This window comes from Siniperca chuatsi, linkage group LG15 (genome assembly GCF_020085105.1).
Source record: "Siniperca chuatsi isolate FFG_IHB_CAS linkage group LG15, ASM2008510v1, whole genome shotgun sequence".
NCBI classification, from domain to species: domain Eukaryota; kingdom Metazoa; phylum Chordata; class Actinopteri; order Centrarchiformes; family Sinipercidae; genus Siniperca; species Siniperca chuatsi.
In genome coordinates this window covers 27,129,429-27,156,383 of record NC_058056.1, presented here as the reverse complement: position 1 = coordinate 27,156,383, position 26,955 = coordinate 27,129,429, and the positions used below count along the sequence as shown (strand labels likewise).

The following is a 26,955-nucleotide window of genomic DNA, read 5'->3' as shown; positions in this document are numbered from 1 at the left end:
TTACATTGATTACATGATCATTTTAATACCTTCCTACAAGGCTTTTACATGTATTCATTAATTAATCAAGAACACTATGTACGTGTATAACATAGTTGATAAGTTGACATGGAGAGGCTACACACACTTTATGTACATACCTTTAAATAATTACTAACATTATATCCATTCCTCTGCAGTGGCTTGCCTCTACATTACATTATATTATATCACATTACCACTCTTGACCTTCCAATCTGGATTCCCACATGGACCAAACCATTAGCGTGTGTGGAGGCCATGTTTTTTTCCCGTGTAATTACGGGTAATATTACTGCACAGTATTTCCTTACAGACTGCTGACGTTTTCAGAGACAAAGTGATTTGAAAAGAAGAACTGCACACATTCTGCAGAACATTTTCAATCATCTGATTCGTTCAGTGATGATAAATGTTCCACGTCCCTCGATCGGAGCTAATAACTGTTTCACTCTGTGACTCTGTGTTTTCTCCAGAAACTGGCTGGGCTGATAAAAGGTATTACTGCAGACAGAGAGAAAGAAAGAGGTCAAACCAAAGGACGTTGTCTCATTGAGATTGATTATTTTGTCCGAGAAATGTATTAAATCTTATGCTCTGTGGCTGTGTTTGTATGCAGTTACAATAGTAACAACATGTGACTACAATACAGATGGGTGACAGTAACAGCCAACTTACAACAGCTACAATCTGCCATTTGATTGGTTCGCTCCAAACCTGATCAATGACACAGAGACTGGTTTTGTGACATGTGACAGTTGGTTTATACATGGATGGCCTTTGGTTCTGCCTGACTGTGCATTAATAATTGTTATTAATAATGTAAATTTACTTCATCCAAAAAAACTACATCATCAGAGGAATAACAATAACTTTTCTCTTTTGTAATCAAAATTTGCAGAACTATTAACATTTTAGAGATACCAATATTGATATTTCAGAGTTTAAAATAATCTGAGGACCATATATAAGCCGATTTTCTTTTTTTACATTTCCCTTAAGGTGGCATTTTTGGCAATGAAATCTCAAATAAGCTTATTAAAGAGGTTTGACACAGATTGGATATTTCAAAGATCTGCATTAATTTTGTCAGCAAAAACTAAGACCTTGTTGAAGATCTTTTTCTGTACGACCTTGAAGACGAAAACTAGACAAAAACTACATAAAAGTAACCTTGGAAAACAAAAAATATTACAAAATGTAATACAGTTTCCGTCACCATTAAAAACTAAAAGATAACGTCAAAGACGGACGAATGGGCAAATTACTTAATTAGCTTCTGATTGTTAGAACTGCCACACAAACCTCTCTTCAGAGGTAGACTTAGCTCCTCGACCTGTTGCACTAATAAGCAGCAACACTGACGTGGTATCTAGCTAACCAGATCTTGGCAGGAGAAAAAATTTTAAATTTGTGGACTAAATTCATCTACAAACAGCGACAAAACAGCTGGAACAAACCACGACAACTTGCAGGCCATCACGCCGACATTTATAAAAAGGTAAGGTAACATCAATGTAATATTATGGCGGGTTATTGATTGACATTAACATTACTTCCAACTGATCAGTAGGACTAAGTGCAGGATTTGTGTAGTCTGTCAAAGATTGAAATCTTCCTGGCCCTACAAGACACCATAAATTCATACAAGCCAGGAGTGTAGTGTATACACTTCCAAACAACAGAGAAAGTCCAAAAATAGAAAGAAAAAACAACAACAACAACAACTAAAGCTTCCTTCACGGTCCAACCTTTAGACCATCAAAATTTATAAATCACTGACAAAAACATTTACTATGTAGTACTGGGGAAATCTGAATAAATACGAATCATATAACTAAAACTAAATTAAATACAATTTTTGTGTTAAACTCATACAGCATAAACAACAGTAACAAAACCCATCAAATACTCATTGAACTAGTGAACACTGGTTGTCTTTATCGCAGCCAGCACAGAAACACCAGGGTCCCATTTCAACTGTCACATTACAGAAGTCAGAGCGTCTTTGAACGCACCAACAAGACGAGTTTTCAAAATAGCCCCTGCTGGAAATCATTAAGTGCTTCACTGCACGTCAACAAACACGACTTTCATGCGAGAATGATGAAATGTTAAGATGCTATGTTACCGCAAGGGAAATGTTTATCCTCTTCAGAGAAAAGGAAGAGCAGACAGGAAGTAACCTGGCTGACGGGAAATTTTGTTTTACATTGGATATACACAAAAAATGAAAAGATAGCAGAATGGATATAACAGCTTCATCACAGGAACACACAAAAGCAACAGTTGACTGAAAGTGATAATAACTCCTTTTAATGTCTCTCTGATGTCTCTTTCTTTCTGGGAACAAACACTGACTTCACAGTGACGGACCAAACATTACGGGTGTGGACCAAAACAACCACACGAGACCCTTGAGACAAGGTGGTCTCGGCCCAGTGGGAACGTGATCCGGCCTCGATCCGACCCAACTACCATAAACTACCATTAACATGGTCACCGAACACGTCTTCGGTTTAACATGTTGACGGTTAGCATGTCGTTGTACATGCTCAGTATTAGCTCCCTTGTTCTGCTCAGTGTGTGTGAAGCAGTTTAGTATTTTCAAGGCGTTTCCTCGAAGTGCATTCGGCATTCTGCTGGTGTAGTTCTGCCTGGTATATTGCCCAGATAATTACCACGGTTATGAGCAAATGCCAACTGTGCCGTTCCTCGATGTTAAATTGCATAGCAATGTGTCTCTCACAGAAACATGCCCTAGGCCAGAACACAGGACCTTCTTCCTGTATTTACTTTCTCGCTCCCGCCCGAGACACGTCAGACCAGCAGGCGTAGTGAATGTCTTCACGTGGTTTGTAGTGATGCATTTTGGCACACTTGGATTTTTCTCCGTGTGAAAAGAAACCAAACCAAGAGGAAAACGCTCCAAGTTTGCAAACTCGTCAACTGATTCGGACCAGAGCAAACAAACTATAGGTGTGAAAACGCCCTAACGCAACTCATGACCAGCAAAGCTCTCAGATTTGAGGAAGATTATTTTTTCCATCCTGGAGAGAAAATAGGCGATATATATATATATATATATATATATATATATATATATATATGGATTAAAGCCACACTTCTCAGTCCTGAGCACCGCCAAACCCACTGGCCTGGAGTCAGCACTCAGCATCTTGGTATCTGCTGCTGGCTGGCCTGCCTGTATTTTGTCAGATCGTTTTCTGTGTGTGTGTGTGTGTGTGTGTGTGTTCAATAATTTATTTTCCAGATAATGGCCTCTCTGTCACATAAACTGGCAGACTGAACCAACTTGGATGCAAAAGTGTTGCTGGGTGTAAAAATGTTTTTTTTTTTTTTTTTTGACTTTACAGATTTAATAAACCACTACAACACTGCAAAATTAACCACACATACTTAAGATCTCTCTATCCTAAAGATCTCCCAGTATCATAAACAATCATGAAATTGCATACAGGCATATATTGTCTGTGACATCAGTTTGACTACCTGCTTACCACAACCTTTGGCAGAACTGGAGCCAGAAAATCCTATTTTGAGCAAGTGTTGAGGAGCCTGAGTGGAGCTGAGAAAGAACAAACACGCAGCTTCAGATCAGCATCAAAGACTCAGTCTGACTTTTTATTTCTGACTGAGACTTCAGGGATATTCCCGTGACTTCAATGGAGTGGTTTTCTAGTAGCAAGGTTTCCTTTATTTCCAAGAATGCCTTTCAATAACCCAAAGAAAACAGGGTGACAATATTCATTTTTGTATTCACCAGCTGGATAATTAAGAAAGACGCAGTGAAAGTGAAACTTTTTCCAAGAAAACATAGTATTCCCTTACTGAAAACCCTGCCTCTTTGCTGTAAATAGGTGTATTTTTAATTGTAATTTAATTAAATTAATTTAATAATGACAAATAAATGGGCTAATTTTAAATATTCAATTTATTCAAACAATCCCACAGTTTATTTTTGTTGACTAAATTACTTGTCTGAGTACACCAGATGCTGTGGTTCTCCGTTTTGTACTGAGCGACAGTCAGAAACAGAAACCCAGGACTGAGTGTTCCCTGCCACACCCCGAGGTCTGAGCAGATGTTATCGATACAGAGAGAGAAGAGGAGGAGGAGAATGGAGGAGAAATGGCGAGCTGAAACAAAGGTAGCTGCCAGGAGAGAAAATAAATGAGAGAAAATGGCAAAAAGGCAGAGGATAAGAGTAGAAGAGAGAGAGAGAGGAGAGGAGACAGGAAGGTAAAGGGGGAAGAGATGAAGAGAAGAGATGTGGATGACAAGAAGAGGAAATGAGGAGACAGAAAAATAGAGAAATGGAAGGAGTGGAGGAGAAATGGAAGATGCAAGGTGAGAAGAGAGGATGTTAGGATATGAGAGGAAAGGAGACAGATAGTAGAGGACAGTCAGGAGAGACTGGAGGAAAAGTGAAGGAGAGAGATTATTTAGGGAGTAGAGAAGAGGATAAAATATGAGAGGAGAGGGAGAACAAAAGAGTCCGGTCGAAGGATGGATTTGAGAGGAGAGGAACAAAATTAGAAAAAGAAAGAACGACTCGATCTTTCCTGTCTGCCACAGTAATGGTTGCAGAATGTGGAGAAGAAAATAAAAGATTTTTCATTTTTCAAAACATTGCATGCAAAACCACCGGCCAGATTATTTACGCTTACACAACCAGAAAATCTACACTCACAATGAAGTTTCATCATTTTATGAATTCTTGAATAAAATCCACTTTTTCCAACCAGGGCATCTACATTCACAACTACAATGAAAACAAGTTTACCAGGTAGGCCTTAACACAGACAATAGGTTAACAACACGCTAAACCAATGACAACATGGGCTAACATCTAGCTGTAGTTATCAAAAAGCTGGATAAAGGCCATGCAATAACAAGCTAGGCCAAGAACGAGACTGGATAACATCAAACTAAAGCTTGGGGCAAACCTGAAGACCAGCTGAAACCTACAAAGACTGGACAAACCAACATAAAGATTGTATGTTTTTAGTCTTTGACAGTACACCAGACCACACCCTGAGCGACTGGTCAGTAACATCTGGAGTTTTGGAGGTAGACGACCACGCAAATCCCACGAGAACGCCAACTGTTGCGTGTTCTTGTACCAAAACAAACATGGACGCCAACCAGAAGCTTGCACTGTTTATATGCAGAGACATTTGTGCTGAAAAGGCCAAAAAAGGAGGAAAAAGCACAGAGTTCGGTGAGATCCTGGATGGAGAGGCGTGTAGGAGTGTAGAGTCCACAGAGGAAACTGGAGGTGAGTGAACTTTGTAAAATGAAGCTAACTTCGGGTAAAGCTGTTAATTTACCGGTACATCTCCCTGGGGCGATACACAAGTGACGTCATCACGAATGTCAGACATGTTTAAAATATCTTTAGGAGAACGAGTGGCAGCAACTGGATCTGAATCAAATTAAACTCTTTACATATCACAGACTTGTATGTGATTTTATCTGCCACCTGTCAACACCAACTGACCCAGACTGAGACAGACCCGGTCCAACTTGGTCCCATCAGCCGTCACGCCCAAACCACATTCATAATCGGCTCAACAGTCATAATGTGTGTCCCCGCCTTTAGCCAATAACACTCAACCATCACACGTGATCTCATGGGGAAGCAGATGTAAACAAAACGGAGACTGACGTTTTGCAGTGAGAAAAAACTAAAGCAGAGGGAACGAGTCTGGATGAGAAAATGGTTGGGGAGATGCGGTCAGCATGGGTTGTCTATTCTTCAGCAAGAACTGGAGGTGAGATTTTAACTCAGTTCAGTTTAACTCGTCAGTTTTATTATCTGTCAGAAGTAGTATGCTAGCTAACGTTAGCCTCAAGGGCTAGAATGTTTACCGTTGCTTGTCAACACCGTCAGCTGCTCCGGGACTAATATTAGCATGCAGTTCGGGAGGTTTAAGACTGGATCTGTAAATCCCTCACATTACCAAATAATCTGGGCCGAACATCGGTACCGACCAAGGTCCCAGACCAGATTTATCCTCCGATTGTAGGGAGGGGTGAATTGAGGATAACTCGGCCCAAAACTCCTGTAGTCTGAGCCCATTTTAAGATTAAGCTACATTAACAACAAGCTAGGCTAACAAATAGACAGGGTACCATCTAGCCCCATATGTAACCTGAGCACTCCATTATTAGGGAAAAGTGTGGAAATATTGGATTTAAATGTTTGATTTGCACCAGGGAAACATTTTATCGTTTCGGCAGAGAGTAGACATCTATGAGATCAAGAAAACCCCTTTGAAGATATCACCCGCTCCTGGATAACAGGTCAAAACAATAACATTTAGATTTCCCCCCCTAAGGTTTGCACAGGGAACGCTATGTGACTGAACCAGAGAGCTGAGGTCACAGGGGTACAGGTACAATCCAGGACAAACAAAATCAGAGTCAAATAATCAAAGTCAAGTCACGAGTCATCAGAAGTCAAGGGGGGTCGAGTACAACAACACTGCAGCTAGCATCACTTTTAGCAACAGAGAAAATAAGATTCTTTCATTCATTCTGCATTAAAACTGTCCACAATATCTCTTGAGGTTATCATGAGGTCTTTGATCAGCCAAGTAGCTACACTACAAATCTTTAATGCCGTAAATTATATGTGGGCTTATAAACAGGTCTGTACCTACGGTTCACTTACATTTCACCGCTTCAGTTATTCAGCCGCGATTCAATTGATCAAAGTCTTCCTCTCTACACTAGGTGGGAAACTTGTGCAGACTGCACAATCAGTCCTGTCTGAAACTGTGTTTATATCAGAGAGTTACAGTTAAATATGAAATATTAATTTAAGTCAGCAGTAAGTTGAGCCTAAAATATTGTATTCGAACTGTAACCTGGTGTAGATTTGAGAGAAAATGTGAGATGAACGCAAATGCAACAGCCAACACCATCCCCCATATTCAAGTAAATAAATTACCCAATGTGCGTGTGTGTGTGTGTGTGTGTGTGTGTGTGTTACAGCGGTCTATTCTCCAGAGAGGAGCTGGATAACCCTGAACCCTGAACCTCATCATGTGCTACCCCTTCCAACCTACATTGTGCGTGATTTGTTAAACTTAAACATGGGGGGATGGTGGGTGATCTCACACACACACACACACACACACACACACACACACACACACACACACACACACACAGCTGACTGAGTTCCCAGCACTACTGTGTGATGACAAAGGATAGGGGGGCCCTCTGGTCTCTTGTTGAATCGGGGGTCTCTCTCTGAGCGATCATAAAGAAAGCTTCATTAACATGTCACACTGGGTTTGAATGGTGTGAGCATATAACATTATGTATTACATGTTCCTATTAGATATGTGTCTCTATGTGTATGATGTAATTTGCGGTAAAAGGACAAATAAAGATAGGTTTAAGCTCAGCTAACGTTTATATTTAGAAAAGAGTACTTTCTTGTTAATCAGCATCATGTTACTAGGTTTTAGGTTACTTTACAAATTCAGATTTTTGCACACAAAAATGTATGAAGAGCTTATAAATATGATGACGTTTTGTTATAATTAAACTACCCAACAGCATGTACAAGTACAGCTGAAATGATTAGTTGATTCATTGGTTTAATAAGTCGATTGACAGAAAATTAATTGGCAACTCTGTTAATTATCGTCTGTAACTTTTCATGCAAACACATTTCATGGTTCCAGCTTCTCAAATTTGAGGATTTGTTGCTTTTCATTTTAATTATTTGAATTTATTTTTAATAATTTTGATTGAATAATTTTAATGATTGGACAAAAACCAGCATTGTGAAGGCGTCACTTTGGGCTCTGGATCATTGTGACGGCATTTCTCACTATTTTTAGAATTTTTACAATCCAAACAAGCAATCGATTAATGGACAAAATAATCAGGAGATTAATCCATAATGAAAATAATCATTAGCCCGATACAAAATAATTAAACATGAGCTCCACCTCAATCAACTACAACAGTTAAATCCTGCTTTTACATTAAAGCATGAGTATTAATAATCTGATGATATAATATTTAATAGTATAACAGTCACAGGGGACATTTTTTTGGACTGAGTACTTTTACTTTAAATACTTTAAGTACATTTTCCTGATTATACTTTTACTTAAGTAACATTTTCAGTGCAGGAATACTTCCTCCACCACTGGTTTTGGTAACAGGTAACTGAAGGTTTAACAGTGATTTGAGCTGACTGGATTCTTCAAGCTGGTGATTTTATTCAAGACTGATTTTCATTTTTCTTTCCCAATTTAATTTCAGAAACTACGATTCAAGATTAGCCAAAACTGTATGTGCAATAAAACTACCTTTAATCTCCTACAAGGTGAAAAACAGACAGCAGGATTATGATTCTAAAATATGAGACAAAAAGTATGTAATAAGTGGAAAACTGCTTGTTAATTGAATATCTCCTAATTTTTTCCATCCGTTTGCTGATGTCAGGTTTAACAGTGAGGAGTACATATTTCAGCAGTAGTAATAGTTGTAGTAGTGACACAGCTTTTCCATCCTGGGAGAGGAGGAAGTACGTTCAGTTCAATTGATTACTGCGATTAAAAGCATTTTATTTTGATTATTGCTGCTGGAATAATTAGATTCCATTCTTTTTTTATACAGACTGATGTACTGAGTCGGTATAATTTATAATCAAGGAACCAACGCAACAAATTAATGAATACACTCCTACTTTCAGCACTTTTAGAACATTTTACCTGTATGTTAAATCAGTAAACTATAATAGTGTCTGTGCTGAATTTTCTTTTTCTCAGATTTAAAACGTTTTAACTGTGAAATTAAAGTGTGGCTAACAGATGTTGAAACAGGAGGGTGTGATGACGCGGTGAACCGTGCTGTACTGTAACCTCCTGCTGTGTCATCCTAATACTACAGTAGATCATTAGCCTCTCTCCTCACCGTACTGTCCCTGCTGGGGATGCAGGGCGTCGGCTCTGAAGGGAGAAGCTGTGGAGACACTCAGGCTATACAGACCGGACCAGCATGCAGTTCACCATGTCAGCTGTTTAAGAATGATTTCTGGTTTTAATTCCTACGTCACCATAATTAGAGAAAAACAGAGAGGAATGACCACAAATCTAAATCACTGTAGGCACAACGCAGACTACGAGCTCGGTCAGAAGGTGGCTGTAATGCACCTAAAGCTGAATGCCCAGCACCCAAAAAACAAGAGAACAAGTAAAAGACTTTCCTCAAGAAGAGATATATATCAAGCGAACTGTTAGTCAGTCTAAACTATAAGCCACTTACTGGCTGCAAAAAATAAAGGCTAGTAAATTGTTGGTATATAAACAGCTGCTCTGCAAAAACTGACAAATCTGACAAGACTGTCTTGCAGAAAAAAATTAATTATGAAGCATTTTTGTCTTAAACACTTCCAGATGTGTTTATGAAATGCTTTACAAATGAACTTGACCTGAACTGACTTCAGTAAACACAAGCAGCTCCTGGCTAATTACAGGTGATCCTGAGGGAGTCTGTCCATCTGTACTGGGAGATCCAGAATGCGTCTCACTCATTAGCCATCTCTAATATATGACTGTGTTAATATAAGAAAACTGCAGGCGGGAGACCAGGGAATAAATGCTGGAGGTCACAGATTAAGCTCAGGGGCTAATGGCCGGAGGGTGGCTAAAGCTAAGTCAGCAAGAATGCCTTTTTACATAGCAAGAAAATAGTGAGAAAATGCAAATCTAACCAGCTGGACCTTGAGCTTCTTCTCCCAGGTGTCTGCAGTGGTAGAAGGAAGGGCTTTGGGGACACCAGCTTGAGGTCTGGAGGCTGAGGGTTTATACCTGCTTCTAACCAAGTGATGCACATGAGTGTGGAGTGAATCTCCTGCATTAATGCCAATCATCCTGTCCTAACCAAAGCAGTGCGTCAACAGACAGCAGGAGGCGTTTCACTCTGCTATAATGACAGCCATCCTCTGTGTTTGTCCTCAGCCAAACCTTCAAACTGTTTCATTAGCTTAAATAGCACCTGGCCGAACTGCATTCAGATCAGTTTCTAAATCAACACGGAGGAGGTCATCTCACCAGAGCAGACTGATTCTGTCTGACACACAGCAGACTTCCTCAAAAGACGTCAATACTGGCGCTACAATGATACCACACTTTTGCTACCAACACCAAAGTGATGTTAAAGGTTTTCTTCAAAAACATTTTTATAGAAAAATTTACAAAAAGCTACCTACTGTATATGCTCCTCCATTAGTTGGATAATATATAATAAATTAGAGTGAATACCATCTTGGTTATCATGCAAGCCAAGTCACTTTTATTTATATAACCCAATATCACAAATCACAAATTTGCCTTAAGGGGCTTTACGATTTGTACAGCATACGACTCCCTCTGTCCTCAGACCCTCGATTCGGGTGAGGAAAAACTCCGGACGTCAGGAAGAGCAGCAGAGAACAGACATGCAATAGATTTAGTGTGTACAGAATAGACCGACATAATAAAATGACAGTACGGACAATCAATATGACAAAATTATAGATAGATTGTAACATATATGAAGAATAGATCTGGGAGGACGTTGGGAAACTTCAGGGGCGCCAAACCGCACATTCTTCCACCGATATACACTGATTTTTAATCTTAGCAGCTAGAAAGGAGCACACATTGAAGGACAAATGCAGCTATCAATACTTTAACATTTATATTATTATAAAATAATAGCTAGTCTCTCACTCACTGCGCATTGTTTGCTCGCCGTTTTCGGTCAGTTTTGTTTTTATATAATTATTTCTCCTGCTCACGCACGTGAAGTCAACGATCCCAATTTCAGTCGTGAATATCAAACAAAAGGCAGAGATTGGATCCTTCTACACCACACACTGCGTGATTTTATCTCCCAACTGTCACAACCGAAGTTGGAACAAACAAATGATCCAAATCATATTTATGATCAGCTCAAAAATTTTAACGTGTGTCCTCACCTTAACACAAAAAAGGTGGATGACTCCATGTCCCGTACGACATTCGTAAGCATCACTAGCATGCTATCATGGCCTCATATTTGTGAAATACTACCAAAATTGTATAGTAGTGGATGCCTTATTTACTCTAACTTATAATGTGGACAGAAAAACCCAGTATCACTGGTAAGAAACCCTCTATGAGAAAAATACATGATGAAGCTGAGGCTAGTGGAAAAGAGGTTAGCTTGACAAGCAGGTGGGATTTGCTGTGTATCATCATGATCAGCATCATCATGTCCACTAAACCAGCTACAACTCACTGCATGGCCTGTATAAACTCTTCTTCCTTCTTTGTTTCAGTGTGGATTTAATCCCATAAACCATCTGTAACAGGAGAAGCCTACACCCACTTTAACCTTCTACGCCTTTGCTCTGACATCTACGCTTCTGTGCTTCTCTGCAGCCACTCAGCCCAGTTTAACAGCCCTGGAGATAGTTACATCATAACCTGTGAAGTGGAAAATGCAGTCAGTGAGCTGGGCTGTACTGACCACTCACACTGTACTGTAATAACTTCCTGCTCTTCATTATCAACATATTTCCCTTTAAATCCACTGTCCTCTCCTTCCCTACGTTCTCTTCTACTGGAAGTTGTTTTTTGCCTGCTGCCATCTTAACAGTCGATCGAAAACTGGAAGAAACTATTTAGGCAACATCCTATTATTAGGAAGCTTTGTCTGAAGAAACACAGGAGTAACCCGGCAGGAAGTTTCATTGATGCCAGGTCCATTTAATGCCACATAACGGAGACATTTATTAGGTCGAAACCTGCCCCACCCAGCCTTTGATCAACAACAATGGACATGGCTGATGAACAGTTACTCATCATCTTCCTCCACATGTCCTTCTTAGAGAAATATTTCAACCTGCCGTTTATTTCAACCATGCCTATTTCCCATTAATGTGTCTATTGTGGCTCTGTGGGTCGTGCTAACTTTGCACTCGCCTCCTTTGCTAGGATTCGTGCTGCGTGAGCCTCCTACAGCTTTCCAAATAAACAATGGAACATTGTTTGTATGAATCATTTCAAACGCTTGTCTCTGAGTCTGACCGAAAGTAAACACAGAAAGTAGCTGCAATGAACGGCCATTATAGCCAACTGCACAGGGATCTACATCCGGGGCAATGTCATTCACTTCTTTCCTCACTTCCTTTCTTTTCCTTGCTTCTTCTAAGTTACTTCCTGGAGGATGGGAAACAAGGAGGGAGGAAAGACAAACAGGATCGACCTTCTTAGTCCGCAAATGGGACACTGCATGTAGGAAACAAGACCAGAATATAATTTAAGACTAAACTCCTCACTGTTTCCTTTGAGAAACAATACTCGGGTAAAGTCAGAAATACTCACTTATAAACACTGTGCAGGAGCCTGCACAACAAGGCTTTTAAACCTTGTTAAGAGACTTAATTGATAAACTCATTTAGAAGAGAAAACAAAGGCAAACAGAGAGCAGATGTGCTACGTCACTCAGCAGTGGCCATTTTTTTGTTTTTTTAATTTATATTTAATGAGTGAGGCAACTGTTCACGCCGTCATCCAGTGACTAAATAGGTAACTAAACCGATCAAGGGACGAGATGCAGAAGGATCTGTCTGATTTTGTCATAGCTAGCCTCTATGCCCCTCTGATCCTCATGTTACCCTGTGTTTCCACCCTCCCTTATGTCTTCTGGCTGTCCTCTGTCTGTCTTTGTGTTGTTTGTCTGGCTTCCTAGGCACCTGCTTGCGGCTGATCACCGGCACACCTGCATTCCATTATTCATCAGTCTCCACCGTTCATATACCAGGCACCTCCACACCACCGACGCCAGATCGCCCCGTGCATTTTGAGTACGCCACGCTCAACGGCTAACTGTAAGTTATGATTAAATGAGTATTATCTTGCATATCGGTGATTTGGATCTCTCTCTGCCTCAGACACGCCCGCTGCCGGTGATCACCGCTCCAGACCACTCTACACCTCGCTTCACCAGTCCACCGCCTGGTTGTTCTGCTACCATATCTACACTCATCAGTCCTGTGCCGTCAGCCCCGTCTCCATTCAGAGTGCCGCCAGTTTTCGCCCCGACCCGGTCCGATAGAGTTTCCCGAAGCGGCAGACAACTACGCCGAACTTCTCACAACCCACCAACTTTCTGTTCAATAAAAGACTGTGGTCTATTTACCGAGCTCTGTTCCGTGTGTTCTGCGTTTGGGTCCTAAAACCTGAGTCTACGACAGATTTAGCTCAGAAAGATCTTATCAATCACTTCATGATTTCACTTTACGGTAATTAATCAGAGCAGCATGTTGCAACAAAAACAAAAAACCTCCCGTGTTTTTACAAGTTGGGAAAAGTCTAAGCAAACGGCTCAATCGGGTGGGGATTTGTGGGAAAACACATGGCCTACCCTTACACAAACCAACTGAGGAAACCCTGTTATTACCAACATTTCAGGTGTGCTCGCTTTCAGTCTTACTTCCGAATAAAGTGGTTTAATCGGGATAAACTGTCTGATCGTCTGACTGCTCGTGTTTCTTCTTCTCTTTAGCGACGTCACCGTGTTTCCAGAACTCTGCAATTATCGGGAATGAGTACAACGTTAAGGCGTCTCTTTGCTTAAACCGAAGTCCTTATCGCATCTTCTAACAGCGTCCCCCCACACCTTTGTGACGTTGGAATTGGGACGGGGCTGCAACCGACAATTTTTGTAACTTTCTGAAACCGACAGTCTTTATGCTGCAATAGACCTTTTTCACAGCAGACATTTTTTGGATGTCACAGCAGGAAAAGCACAGGTGTAAATGATAACACTGACACTTAATGGAACTGAGCCATCATTAACACAGGGTGCATGCAGGAATCCTGAAGCTAAATTTAATACCTTTTAAGACCTTTTTGAAGACCTCATCGCCACCTCGAGTTGAATGAATTAAGTGACTAACCCAATGCAAGGTTTATTAGAAAGAGTAATATCAGTAATACACGAGAGCTAGAAACACAATCTTGTTCCCTATAGCACGCACACACACACACATTTGAACTCTTTGTTATTAGGGTACTATATATCTATTCTTTATGTTATTGTCTTTTATATGTATGTTATGGCACAATTTAAGGAACTGGAGGTCAAGAATTTCCCTACATGGGCCTTAATTGTAGCTAAATTGATTTATCAACTTTTAATACTTTTAAGACCCCCGCATTCACCCTGTAACAAAAATTGTTTCACCTGTGCTTTTCCTACAATGACAAGTCAAAATGTCTGCTGTGAAAAAGGTGTATTGGTCAGGTGTGTGGAGGTAAAAACGTACGCAGGGTCTGAGCTCTCTTTGTTCATGCTTCACGTAACTACTTCCGTCACTTTTTGTGTATACAAACGGGCGCAACACCATGGATGCGTTCGATGCGTTTGTACAATAACTGCATCTCGTCCCTCCCCACCCCGCCTTCGAGTGTGGCCAGTTGGAACATGCATAAACACCTTTACCCTTATCGTACAAGAATACCCCAAAGTTTAAACTTCACTCATCCCTCTTTCCTCAAAATCTGAACTTTAAGGAAAAACAGAGATGAGATCGGGTCAGAAATACTCGCTGGTAAGCACTGATCAGAAACCACCACGTTAGAAAGTAGGATTTCCCTCACACGCAGGAACGATATGGGGTTTTTGAACCCAGTGAAAGAGACTTAAACCAGCCCAGTGAACCAGTAAGACAGCCCAGTATGAAGCAGGGCAGCGCACTGGGAACAGAGAGGAGAGGTGTTGGCCTCTTTCTGTATGCAGCAGGCAGAGCGAGCTCTTCTGCAGAGCAGGCCTCCATAACAAAAGCTGGGAGAGAGAGAGAGAGAGAGAGAGAGAGAGAGAGAGAGACACACTGGGAGTCACCTCCCTCTGCTTCTGTGTCTCTCTTTATCTTTTCCTCTCTTTCCTTGCATCATTCTGATGATAGCATTAGCATCAGACAGCTCATTAAATCAGCATTCCATGAAGGATTAGGCTTAAACACACACACACACACACACACACACACACAAACACACATGAACACACACACACAAACACACACTTTCCTCTTTCGTGTATACAAAACAGGAGGGAGGTTACACAGAGCAGCAGAGAGCAGGTTCAGCAGTACGTACCACATCTCTCTTCTTCTTCTCCTTTAGTCCATCTCGTTACCCTCTTCTTCTCTTCCTGAGTGTCGGATGTTGGAGGATGCAGAGAGAGCGAGAGAGAGAGTAAGGGAGAGAGAGAGTAAGGGAGGTGCCTTTGATGTTGTGGCAATCCCACTGCAGAGAGAGAGAGAGAGAGAGAGAGAGAGAGAGAGACGGTGCTAACAGAGAGGAGGCTAAAGCTAAACTAGCCACCAGCTCAGTATGAGACGGCGGGATGGACGGATGGGAGGGATGAGGATGATGATGCGGCACCTTTCAGTATGGAAACAGAGGAAGAGGGAGAGAGCGGGGTGCCCTGTTACCTTGGAAACTGAGATGATGTGATGGAGAAGGTGGAGCTGAGCTCTGATTGGCCGACAGGGTGTGGTGCTCCCCTTCCTGAGGGAGGAGGGGGAGGAGGGGGATGACAGAGCAAAGGCTGGGAGGTGAGAAGCAGCTGCTCTCTCTTTTTCTGTGCCGGAGGAGAAAACTCTGCGCAGGGAGGACGGGAGGCCATCGACGCCCCCAACTGGTGACTCCAGGAAGTGCAGAGGAAGAACAGAACCTGCAGGACAGACACGCCAGATAATAACGTATTTACATTTATCAATAAACATGGTGTCTACACTTTACTATACCTATAGTTTCCTAATACTTTCCTAGAAAAGAATTGATAAACAACATTTAATTAATCATTCCTGGAAAGAATGATGTAATTTTTTTTTTCTGTGATAATCCATGAGACAGAAGTTTCGTTTTTATTTATTTTTTTGCTTGTTAAATGATATGATGACTGATGACAGCAAAAGAGAAATTAAAGCTTTGTTTCTACTACGAAACCATTCTTCTGGCAACAAATGCTTTACTGTGGTTTTGTGGTTTGACACCAGATGGTCAGAGATGTTACAATGTCAAGAAAAATGACAGCAAACCACTTTAAAAGCATATCTGTTGAGGTTGTTTGGCCATAATGAGTCGACAACATTTATATTTTGTTGTAAAGTGGTACATTTCAACCCCAGTCATCATGACTGATGCAAATATGGCCACCCACAGTGCATTATAACAGCCTGAAATTACATAAATATTATAGCGGGCTGAATGAAATATCAGTTAATCCAACCTTTGAATTTGACACTTTTCACTGCATAACAAGCAAAAAGTATAAACATTTGATTTGTGTAAAATTCAAATAAAACATAAAACGTAGATATTAAATGACGATTTAAGAAACCAAGCCACTGCTTCATTCACTTAAGTCAGTAATTAAGTAAACAAACAAATACATAAATATGTGGATATATAAATAAATAACTGACATGCTGTTTGACCTCAACTCCACCAAATGTCTTTTATAAGGGGTAAAATTAAAATACAACAGTCCAACATCATAAGACTCTAAACTACCAATTCACTCAGTAATTTAAATGAACAATTTGGCAGTAATTATAGGGAACGTGGAGACGGTGTTCATTTGGTACACTTCCAATTCATCCCATTAAACTCAATTTATATTACTAAAGAAAATGTCACTTTTTAAAAATTCAATTAAATGATAATCTATATTAATTTTCTGTTTCCCCAAGATAACATGTTAGTGTGTATTGTAATTTCCTTAATACATCTATTTTGTTTATCTTCCTTATTTTCCTTTTGTGCACACTTAAAGCCCCTTACATTCTGGTTTTAAATCGTATGTATTATTTTAAATATTCATTAATAAATAAGCAGCAATCAAAATAAAAATAAAAACATCTTCAGTTACAGTATTACTCATGTATGTATATATAACTAAACCACAGCGCCATCTGCTGAAATTACAAGAAAACTCAACATAATGCAGCTGTGTGTGACACTCACGTGAAATCTTCCCTGTCCAGGTGATATTTCAGTCATTAAGCAGCTGATAGGCTGGCAGACCGTTTCCACTATGAGCACAGGTGGAACTAATCACATTAATGACGGCTCTTTTCCAACAGGGCCACACCTGAATGACATTATTCACCTGTCAAAATGTCCTCAGTGCTGAGGTGATATTCTAGCTAGTTCAAGCATCATCACTTATAAAGATTTCTGATGTATAGCCATGGCTTTTTCTTAAATGATTGATCTTTATTGTTGTTGATTATTTCACACTGACAATTACATTCCTGAACGATAAATCCATTACAGTGTTGAAAAATGAGAGTTAAGAACCGGCTAACTGTTTAATTTACTGTTGACTGCAACAGGTTTTGGTAAACTGAATCAAACTAGCACATCATTGGGAGTTCGTGTATCATTTAGCTAATTATTACATTAAATGTAGAAGATAAAAACATTTATTTATTTTTAAGAAAGTCGGGAAAAGGCAAAAAGTCAAAAGAATCATGAAAACCATTGCTAACGTTAGCTAACTGTTAACTAGCTATGAATCAGTTGGAGAACCGTTAGCTAGCCTACAACCTGTATAAAAAAATGCTAGTTAGGTTAACTGTTATTTTAATCTCTTATTTTTAAGTATTTTCAAAAAAATGTCCTTCTCAAAATTGGAGGCTCTGGTCCAGGCGCCTGTTTACTGGCTTAACAAATTTTTAAGGGTATATAATTAAAAATTAATTATCTGTTTTCATCTTGAAGTCAAGAAAAGACAAGAAAGTCAAAACCAGAAAACAAGTTCATGCTAATGCTAGCTAGCTACCGAAATCCGTCCCTTAGCTATCGAAAACGGTACAAATTCATGGCTTGTATTGAAAAATGCTCATTATTACTTAGGGGGATGAAAATTGGTATATAATGAAATAATTACTACTTTTTTCTGTTGCTGTTTATCTTGAAGGGGGAGTCAAGAAAATACAAGAAAATCCAAACCACAAAACAATTCTGAAAATCCTTAGCTAGTTAACATAACATTACCTTGTCGGAAACTTAGAAACCTTTACTTAGCTTGTCTACACGGTGTAGCTTAAATAAAATGCTGATTATTGCTTTGTGTAAAGTTTAGGTAATGAAAATGCCTACCGTGATGTTTCCTGAACTCCACAGCCCAGCAGGTCCAGGTTCTCTGGGACAATACTGCAAGCCAAACAACGTTCAGTAAAGTGTCTATTCCGAGTTACCAAACATACTAACCACCAAGATTGTGGCATAAGGTTAAGAAAGTATTTGCCAAAATTGATTAGCTCCACTGATAAAATCGGCGTGCATAAACCCCCGTCATTTAAGTTTAAACGTTTTAAATCCGTCGATTGTTTCTTCCAGTATGAAGCTGTTAGTGATGCTTGATGGGGGCTAATGTTATATGTTCTTGCTATATATGTTTGTGTAAAATCAAGGAAGTTGTCCTGGAGCAAAGGCATTGGAAAAGCACAAGTGTAATATTTGAAGAGCTACAGATTGTAACTCCTGAACCTTCACTTTGTCCCCAAATAAAGATGCTCCTGCTGAGGCTTTTGTGCAGTTCAGATTTATATCACTAGGTGGCGCACTTTACCTTCTCAACACCTGAGTGTCTGCAGGGCTGAGCTGCTGTTCACAACAGCAGAGGTCAACCTGTTAATACTGAACATACATGTAAATATTACACCAAACTTTAAATCCTTGTCTCCTACTTATATTTCTAATATTTCTACTGTTAGTATTACTAAACCTATAACTGCTGCTACCACCAATGCTGGAAAGCAAGTAAGTACACATACTCAATTACAATTTTGAGGAACTTACACTTTGAGCACTTTCATTTAATACTACTTTATACTTCTACTCCACTATACATCAGGAGGAAATGTTGTACTTTTAGTTTCAATCAGATCAATAATGAATAACTTTTAACTGCTTTATATAGTTAGCTAGTTTTAACTACTTTAAATACAGTTAACTAGTTTTAACTACTTTATATAGTTAGCTAGTTTTAACTACTTTAAATACAGTTAACTAGTTTTAACTACTTTATATAGTTAGCTAGTTTAGTTTAGTGGTTCCCAACCTAGGGGTCGGACCCCTCCAAAGGGTCACCAGATAAATCTGAGGGGTCGTCAGAAGAAACAAAGTTTTGATTAAAAAAAATGTATTTATTTTAACCTAATCTTTGCTTTTTGTGTGAAATATTGGACAATTTTATCTCTTTGGGCCTCGAAGAGTCATTTAAATGAAACCATCTGAGAAGTTTAGAGGGGAAATTAATTAACAACTCAGACATCTGAAACATGGTAAGTACTTCAAACATTTTACTTAAGTACAGACCTTGTGTTAATGTACTAAGTTACCAGTGTACTTTTTGAATGCAGGGCTTTTACTTTAATGGAGTATTTTCATAGTGGGGTATTGCTATTTTTTGTTATTGTTGATGCTACTTGCCTTTTTATTGCCTTAGTTGTTATTACTTAACTTGTTTGGCTTGCACTGGTTTGTATTGTCTGTACTGAATGAACTACTGGATGCCTACATTTCAGGATTAATAAAGTATCTATCTAAAAGAGCTCGCTGTTTTCACCACTGACTGCTAGTACTACAACTACTAACAGTGCTACTGTATACAGTACTGAGGTAGCTCAAAGTTCAGTTATGTTTCCTCCTTGCTGAAGTGTCCTTGACCTCTGACCCCTCTGTAGAAATTAGAACTTATTTTAAAGAACAAACAAAACATCTTTCAGTCCTGATAACACAGTTACAGTTTAATATAAAAACTCATAAAGGTGTATTAATAAACCTACAAAAGTACAGTTAAAAGGAAGAAAAACAGACACAAAGCACCTTTGGAAAAAAGAAACTTTATTTGGAAACATTATGGAGAGAAAACAGACAAAAAAAAACAACTTGTTTTAGAGTTTTTCATTTCTGAAAATCATTTTTATTTACTATAATACACAGCGGATGACGTTAAAAGTCAGTTGGTTTGTACACCGGTGTGACTGGATGAGAGCAGATCTTATCAACAAAATTATTTAAAAAAATTAAAAGAACAGTTGATTGATTGATGAAAAACTACAGACGAACAGCTTAATCTTTTATTATCTAGCAGCTCCTGAACCCCCTCCCCCCCAAAAAACCCAAAACGTTTGACCTTGTAGATCCTGGTGCTCTTGGCTCTGTTCCACTCTTGCCATTCGGTCCCTCCAATGTCCCCTTCAGCCCATCATAAAACCTTAAAATGGGCTTTTGGCTACGTTCCATTCTGAATATTTATCCCCTTTAACACACCCTTAACACTCCCATTCACATCTCAAAAGGAAAATTATTTCTCATTTGTCTGCAGCGGGTCCCATTCAAGACACGTGCCCCCTTCAAAGTGCCCTTTAAAGTTAGCTAAATCAGATTTGTGGCGATGTTAAGACTTAAGGCTTTTGGCTCCATTTCTTTCCTTTTCCTCAAATTAAAATAAAAAACAAAAAAAAAAAATTTATGTTGGGCTGTTGGTTTCATTCCTTTTCTACCCTTTATTGGTAGTCTGTGTCCTCTCACGTTGTGTCATGTTTTATCATGTTAGAAGTTGAATGAAGTAAGGCTACAACTTCCAGGGTCTGGCGTATCTGGCATTTTTCCCTCAACAGATTACGATCAAAATATATCAATTTTCTGCTGACAGACTAATAGTTTCAGTGCTTGTGGGAAGATAAATTGGGTTTTCTGAAATAAAACAAACAATACTGGCAGAATTTGACAAAAAAAAAAGAAAAGGAAAAGCTTAGATCTCTACCAAAAACTGCCTAATGACGCTGTCTGGATACAAACATCAGCCATACAGGAAAACAGCCGACCATTTTGAGGGTTGAAAAGAAATCAAGTGAGGACATGGGACACACGTCTAAAGTGGGACACACCCCCGCTCGACATTTTTGTATAATTGGACTCATCCCCCATCGCTGACATTCATCGAAAAACTTGTAAAAGGGGCTGGAAACGTTCCCTAACCAGAATTATTCTGTTTTTCCTGCTTTTTAGAGGAGAATCTGGTTCAGTCTCAAACTTTAAGGACAAAACTTGCAGGAAAAAAAAAAAAAACAACTGACACAGTTTTAATCGAGAGCAGCTGTTTCATCAGTCACTTAACAGGCCCTCTTTCACCTCCCCTCCACATTTTCTACTCACTAGCACCAAACATCACACAAACAGCCACTAGCAGAGCAATGCATCCCTGGTATGATGACCCTTCAAGGATCCATCTGATAAACAGAGTTTAAGGAAATAATAAACTTGACCAGGCTGCAGAAAAGGGCAGAGGGGAAGTTTACACTTTACCACCATGGTGTTTTGTCTCGGAGTGCAGATATTCCTACTATTTTCTAAAGCGAAAACCATGAATACTCTTATATTGTTATCTCGTTTTTTTCTGGAATTTGTTCAAGAAAAGCTTACATCTGGATTAAAAAGTTGTTAAAAACGGTCAGGAGAGCAGCCGCTGTGTGTGAGTTTTAGTGAGAAGTACTGCGAGTTTATAGTAACAGCTGACAAAAAGTTATCTGCAACGTCGCTGGAAATCTGTATTTCATCAGACCCTTTCAAGTTCTTTAAATATTCATGCCGTTGTCAATTCAGTACCTACACAATGTAACTGTGTTTGTATCTTTAGTTTGAGCCTCTCAGGTCAGAGTATGTTTTTCTGAAAATCTAAAAGACTCTTTTGTACATCTGGATCAAAAAATATTCCATCAGATGATAAAAAAAAAAGACATTTAGCCTGAGTTGAGACTATTTCGTCATCAAAACAAAATCTGTTGCCAGAAATGACGTACAGTACCTCCCATATGATAAACACATTATTTTGTATAAATATGTAAAATAATTGAAAGCAACATTAAAAAAAAAAAAAAGTTTAAAATTTTAGTTTACGTCACACAGAGCATAAAAATATGTCGGAAACGCTGTATTTTAGGGGTCGATCATTTTCAAATAATTTCCTAGGACATTACCTGGAAAGAACTGTGTCATTTTGTACTAATTAAAGCGGAAAAATAAATGTATTTAAAAGAAAATCTCCGAAGAAATATTTATTTATTAGTGAAACTTAATTCTCAATATATGTTGAATTGTTTGCTTGCCTGTAGACACATTTTGCACTTTAGCATGTTGAGCTGACCTGCTGTGTCCTGATTAAAAGACTCTCTGGGTGATGACAGCAATTAACTGAAATGAATTGATTAGAAGTGTGCTAATTTAACATTTAATTAGTACCACATTACCAGTGGTAGAAGTATTTAGATCCTTTACTCAGGTAATGGTAATAATAACACTTAAAAAAAAACAACAACTCCACAACCAATACCATTTTAAAGTGAAAGTACAGAAGTATTAGCAACAAAATGTACTTAAAAGTAGTTAAATGTACTTAAAATAAATGTAGTTAAGTAAAAAGTACAATATTTCCCTCTGACGTGGAGTAGAAGTATAAAGTAGCAGAAAATGGAAATACTCTAGTACCTCAAAACTGTACTTAAGTACAGTTCTTGATTAAATGCAAATCATAAAGTTTTTCCAGGAAACTTCATGGAAATTATTAGGAAAGTATTCGGACATGAAATTACAGACCCGTAAAATAAAGCGTCACCGATGCATCATCTCCGACTATGATGTTTGTTCCAGCGTGGAAAACTGGTTAAAAATCTTTGTTATTATAAAGCAGGTGGAATATTTTTATCCCGATGGACAGAAGAGTGTTTGAAGACTCTGGAAAACTGCGATAAATGTTTAACATCTTCCTGCCAAAGACTGTCAGGGGTTTATCTGTCAGAAAAACGATGCTCAGCATGCGTATGAATACAGGAAAGGAACAAACTGGGGCACAGGTGAGCAAAAGTCTAACGCGTTACTAAATGAAGCTTTTTAAGCACTTTTGCGTTGACTTAATGTTGACTTTTTTTGCTGCCGTCGTTCTGCCTCAGTCATCGGTGAAGAAAGCGATGAGGGATATTTTTTTCTCTTTCTGACAAAGAGCAATAAAAACCTACCCCATCCGTTATCAAAGCCCCTTCCCTCTTCACACACACACACACACACACATTCACACTCACACACCATCAAAAAAAGGATGGGTTTCAGTTACACCATCAGAACCACAAAGAAATATGATTATAGCTTCTGACAGATTATACAGTCCAGTACCCCGTGGTATTTCACTAAATCAGCAACCTCTGCTGCTGATAAATTTATATATATATTTATATATATATAATTATATATACTTCTTTCCTCTACTTAGGGAAAACTATTCAACATATAACCAAAAATATGATATTAAGAGTTGATTTCTTGCATGACAGAAAAAAAAAAATGCAAAAAATTAAACCCCTCATAGAGTTTTTCTGTGGAAATGTTCCCCTTAAACCAAAACGATGCAAATCTGAACAAGAGCTCCATTAGAGTGTCAAAGTGTTTCATTTCATTTTTTTAAACTTTAAAGTTCTTTTTTTTTTAATTTTTTTTTTTTTTAAACCTAAGTGGCAAAACAGAGACATGCAAATTTTAGTTTCCAACAAACCAACAGAACAGGAGAACAAAAATAGAAATGACCAAGTGGGAAGCGTCCTCCGCAAAGCCAAGGAAGCAATCGAACACGGAAGACGCCCCCCTTGAACCGAGCCTGAATGCATCGCGGCGTAGTGGTTTCCTCACTCATGTGCCATCATCGAGGAGTCAGGGAGGTCGTCCCTTCGGATCGAGAGACGTCAGTCGCTGCATTAAGAGTTAGAGGCTCTAAAGAGACGAGACAGTTAGGCTGAAGGTTTGTAGTAAAGTCTGATTCTCTCATACAGAGCGCTACAAGTCCGTCAGTCCACATTTTGAATTCCTTTTTCCCTCCTGAATCCCCCCTTCCCTCTGCAGAGAAGGTACAAACTGGCTGTAATACTGACCACAGGTCAGTTCACACAGATACACCATCACACACATCATCGTCATCACACACACACTCGCACACACATAAACTGGGTAGAAATTAGACGTTACAAAAAATATTAAAAAAAGAAATAAAGAGTCCAAATGATAAAAACATAAACTACACAAACAGACATGAAATTGGCATGTGGGACCTTTGACACAAATCGTGCATTAGCTGTCCTTTAAGGGGGTCAAAGTTCACGTAGTGAATAGGGGTCATTTCATTTTGTCTTTTAGTATTTAAAACCAGAGCCCCAAAGATAATCCACAATTTCTCATATCTCTGCGAGGCGTCGAGTCGTTTGTGAGCCTGTTTGACGTCTGGTGTCAAAGGGAAAGTTCAGGCATGAAGTACATTACCTCGCCTCCTCTTGCTGACCGGTTTTGGGTCAAAGGGCAACAAAAGAAGAAGAAGAAGAAATGTTTCACTGTGCCGAAATGTGGAGATCTGCAGGAAGACTCCGCCGGGTAACCACTCAGTCAAACATCTAATGAGTCAGTCAGTCAGTCAGCATCGAGTGTTTCATATCTGAGTTGCAGTCGTGGGGACTCTAAGTTTTAACTTCCCTTTTGTCTTGTCTCGGAGCAGGGAAAAGGTGGGCAGGGATTAAGGGGGACTTGGTTAGGACCCCAGTGTGCTATTCCATCAGGGTAAGGTAGGAGGAGAGTAATCTTTATTTGCCCCAAACGTGTCCCAGAATCCCCGGAGTCCAAGTCAGACCCTGCTAAACGATTAGTGTTGTTGCTATGTGCCAAATCAAATCAGTCCATTCATCAGCTATTTTCAGTCTTCGTATCATAAAAGGGGCAGTCAGATCCACAAATTAGTTCCAAAAGGTGACGTCCGATTGTAATTCTCTAATCCAGGATTAACCTCGGAGAATGAGCCGATCTCACAGATTAGGTTTAATCCAACAAACGGTTGATGTGTCTCTAAACCCCAAAGCTCATTCACCTCAAAGTCGATGACAAACAGCAGGTGCTGAATCCCAAAAATTCACCAACCAGGTTATTTTATATTTTATTTGAACAGCCGACCAGCGTTTTATAGAGCAGAAGACGACCTCCCAGCGATTGTTGGCCAAAAGCGGCTGGCAGCGCACACAAACAACCCCAGACTTAATTTCCCAGCATGCTCCTGTGGCTCTTAGATCAGCGGGTCAGGGTGGAGGGTGTGTTGGATCTGCTGCGGCTGCAGGGGTGGGGGCAGCTGCAGCGGAAGCAGCGCCTCCACCATGTTGTGGCAGTGCGGCGGCGGCGTGCCCTCGCTGCTGGAGCTCTCGGGCACCTCGCCGCCGTGGAAGAAGTAGTCGCTCTGCACGATGAAGGACTCGATGACGGCCTGGTTCAGCTTAGTGGTGGACAGCGTGTCCTTGTTCTCGAAGTCGGGCCGCATCAGCGTGGGCCAGAAGCAGATGGACAGGTTGTCGGCCGTCATCAGGGTAGTCTTGCTGTGCTGGCTCACCCTGCAGGAGGAAACAGATGCAGAGAAATGGTTAAAAAAAAAAATAAATAAATAAATAATAATAATAATAAAATATATATATATATATATATATATATATATGTCACTAATTCATCCACAAACTGCCATCAGTAACAACTGCTCCAGAATCCATGTGTCTAGACAGTTTGGTGGTCTTTGCTTCCAGGAAAATATGAGGAAAAATATAAGGAAATAAAAATAATTTGTTTATTGTTGGTATTTACTGTTCAACGGGTAGATGATGTGATTTGAAAGGTGTATTTTATAAGTAAGTTTAATGTCAAGTCAAGTTTTCAGACGTCATTAAGCTTTCTGCTTAAAGTTAAACATGCAGACATATGAACTATCGTTACGTAGAACAGGGGAATTATGGGTGAGATCATTATCGTGACAATTAATTAGGATATCTTCTAATATCAGCATATAAAGTATCATTATAGCAACTGTGTGCGAAAATAATCAAACCGATATTCAAAACAATGAACTTTATTTCACTGTTTACAGGAGCTCAAACTCTTTATGTATGTAAAGCAAAAACGTCAGTAACGGATTTTGTTTCACTTTAATTACAGTTTGCTCAGAATCATTCATTTGGACAACGGAAATCTGTAGAGCGATAACATGATAAGATCATATCATCAGAAATATTGAATTATCAGCCAGCCCTACGAAGATGTATTAATAACTATAAAACTAGAAGCACTTTCAGCCGTCATTAGTCTGGCTTTCCTCTCCTGGTTCACTGAACCGCCTTAAAGATGTGGACAAACTTGATTTATTACTAAAATAATCCTCAAACTGAATTACTGTTCTGTACGTGGTTAAGTAAACATAATTTGTCAGCTGTCGTGACGAGAGAGGAGAGAAAATGATACAGGAACAAGAAAATCAGCTGAGTTTAACTTGTCGCAGCATCAGCGACTCAGCTTACAGGACACATCCAGCAGCTGACTGATGTTTTGATTAAATCATTAACAGATGAAGTGTGACGTTATGACACGGGTGATTTTCATACAATTAATTAAATTAATGACAGCTGTCCAGCTTGTGTTGCAGGATGAAGGGATGTTTTCTGCTGGGAGACGACAGGACTGTTAACACTGCGTCATCAGGCTCGGCACCGGATCTCATAGGCAACTTCAGCATGTGATTATTTGTGTGATTATTTCATCAGTTCAGAAAACACAAACCACACTCGCCAGATCAGTAGATCTCGTGCGAGAATTTGTGGCATTCACTAATTTTCGATTGAAAGTTACGAGTGATCCTGTCGTACGAGGCAAGTGCAGATAGTCTGCCTTTCTCCACAGGGGGAAGAACACACTCGTTTGCCTTCATCTGAATGAATTTTGAGTTTAAATATGACACCAAAATTAACAGAACTACAACAGATGTAATGCAAAATTG

At 39.4% G+C, this 26,955-nt stretch overlaps 2 protein-coding genes and 1 long non-coding RNA gene across 16 annotated transcripts in view; 1 reads left to right on the top strand and 2 right to left on the bottom strand.

Moving 5' to 3' along the window:
- Positions 1–18,602, bottom strand: part of akap6 (A kinase (PRKA) anchor protein 6) — a 225,277-nt gene extending 206,675 nt beyond the window's left edge. For 2 of the 8 annotated variants that reach the window (XM_044167639.1, XM_044167640.1), the window contains exons 1-3: positions 18,213–18,602; positions 15,536–15,777; positions 15,198–15,252 (exon numbers count right to left, since the gene is read on the bottom strand). The gene's annotated coding sequence lies outside the window, so the exon portion shown is untranslated. Of the gene's footprint in view, positions 1–15,197; positions 15,778–17,072; positions 17,141–18,107; positions 18,130–18,212 lie in introns of those variants that run through there. The other 6 variants (XM_044167638.1, XM_044167637.1, XM_044167634.1 and 3 more) reach the window with 5 other exon arrangements.
- LOC122862277 lies at positions 1,257–12,895 on the top strand. Of its 2 annotated transcripts, none has more exons than XR_006374666.1 (3): positions 1,257–5,816; positions 7,042–7,118; positions 12,790–12,895. It is a non-coding gene; the product is annotated as an uncharacterized LOC122862277 (long non-coding RNA). The 2 variants fall into 2 exon arrangements; XR_006374665.1 differs by having other exon boundaries at positions 7,042–7,153; positions 12,790–12,883.
- Positions 18,603–19,940: 1,338 nt separating the features above from the next.
- arhgap5 (Rho GTPase activating protein 5) overlaps positions 19,941–26,955 on the bottom strand; it is a 53,874-nt gene continuing 46,859 nt past the window's right edge. For all 6 annotated transcript variants that reach the window (XM_044167628.1, XM_044167632.1, XM_044167629.1 and 3 more), the window contains exon 7: positions 19,941–25,528. In XM_044167628.1, coding sequence (XP_044023563.1) covers positions 25,210–25,528 — 319 coding nt within the window. In that variant the 3' untranslated portion in view covers positions 19,941–25,209. The remainder of the gene's footprint in view (positions 25,529–26,955) is intronic.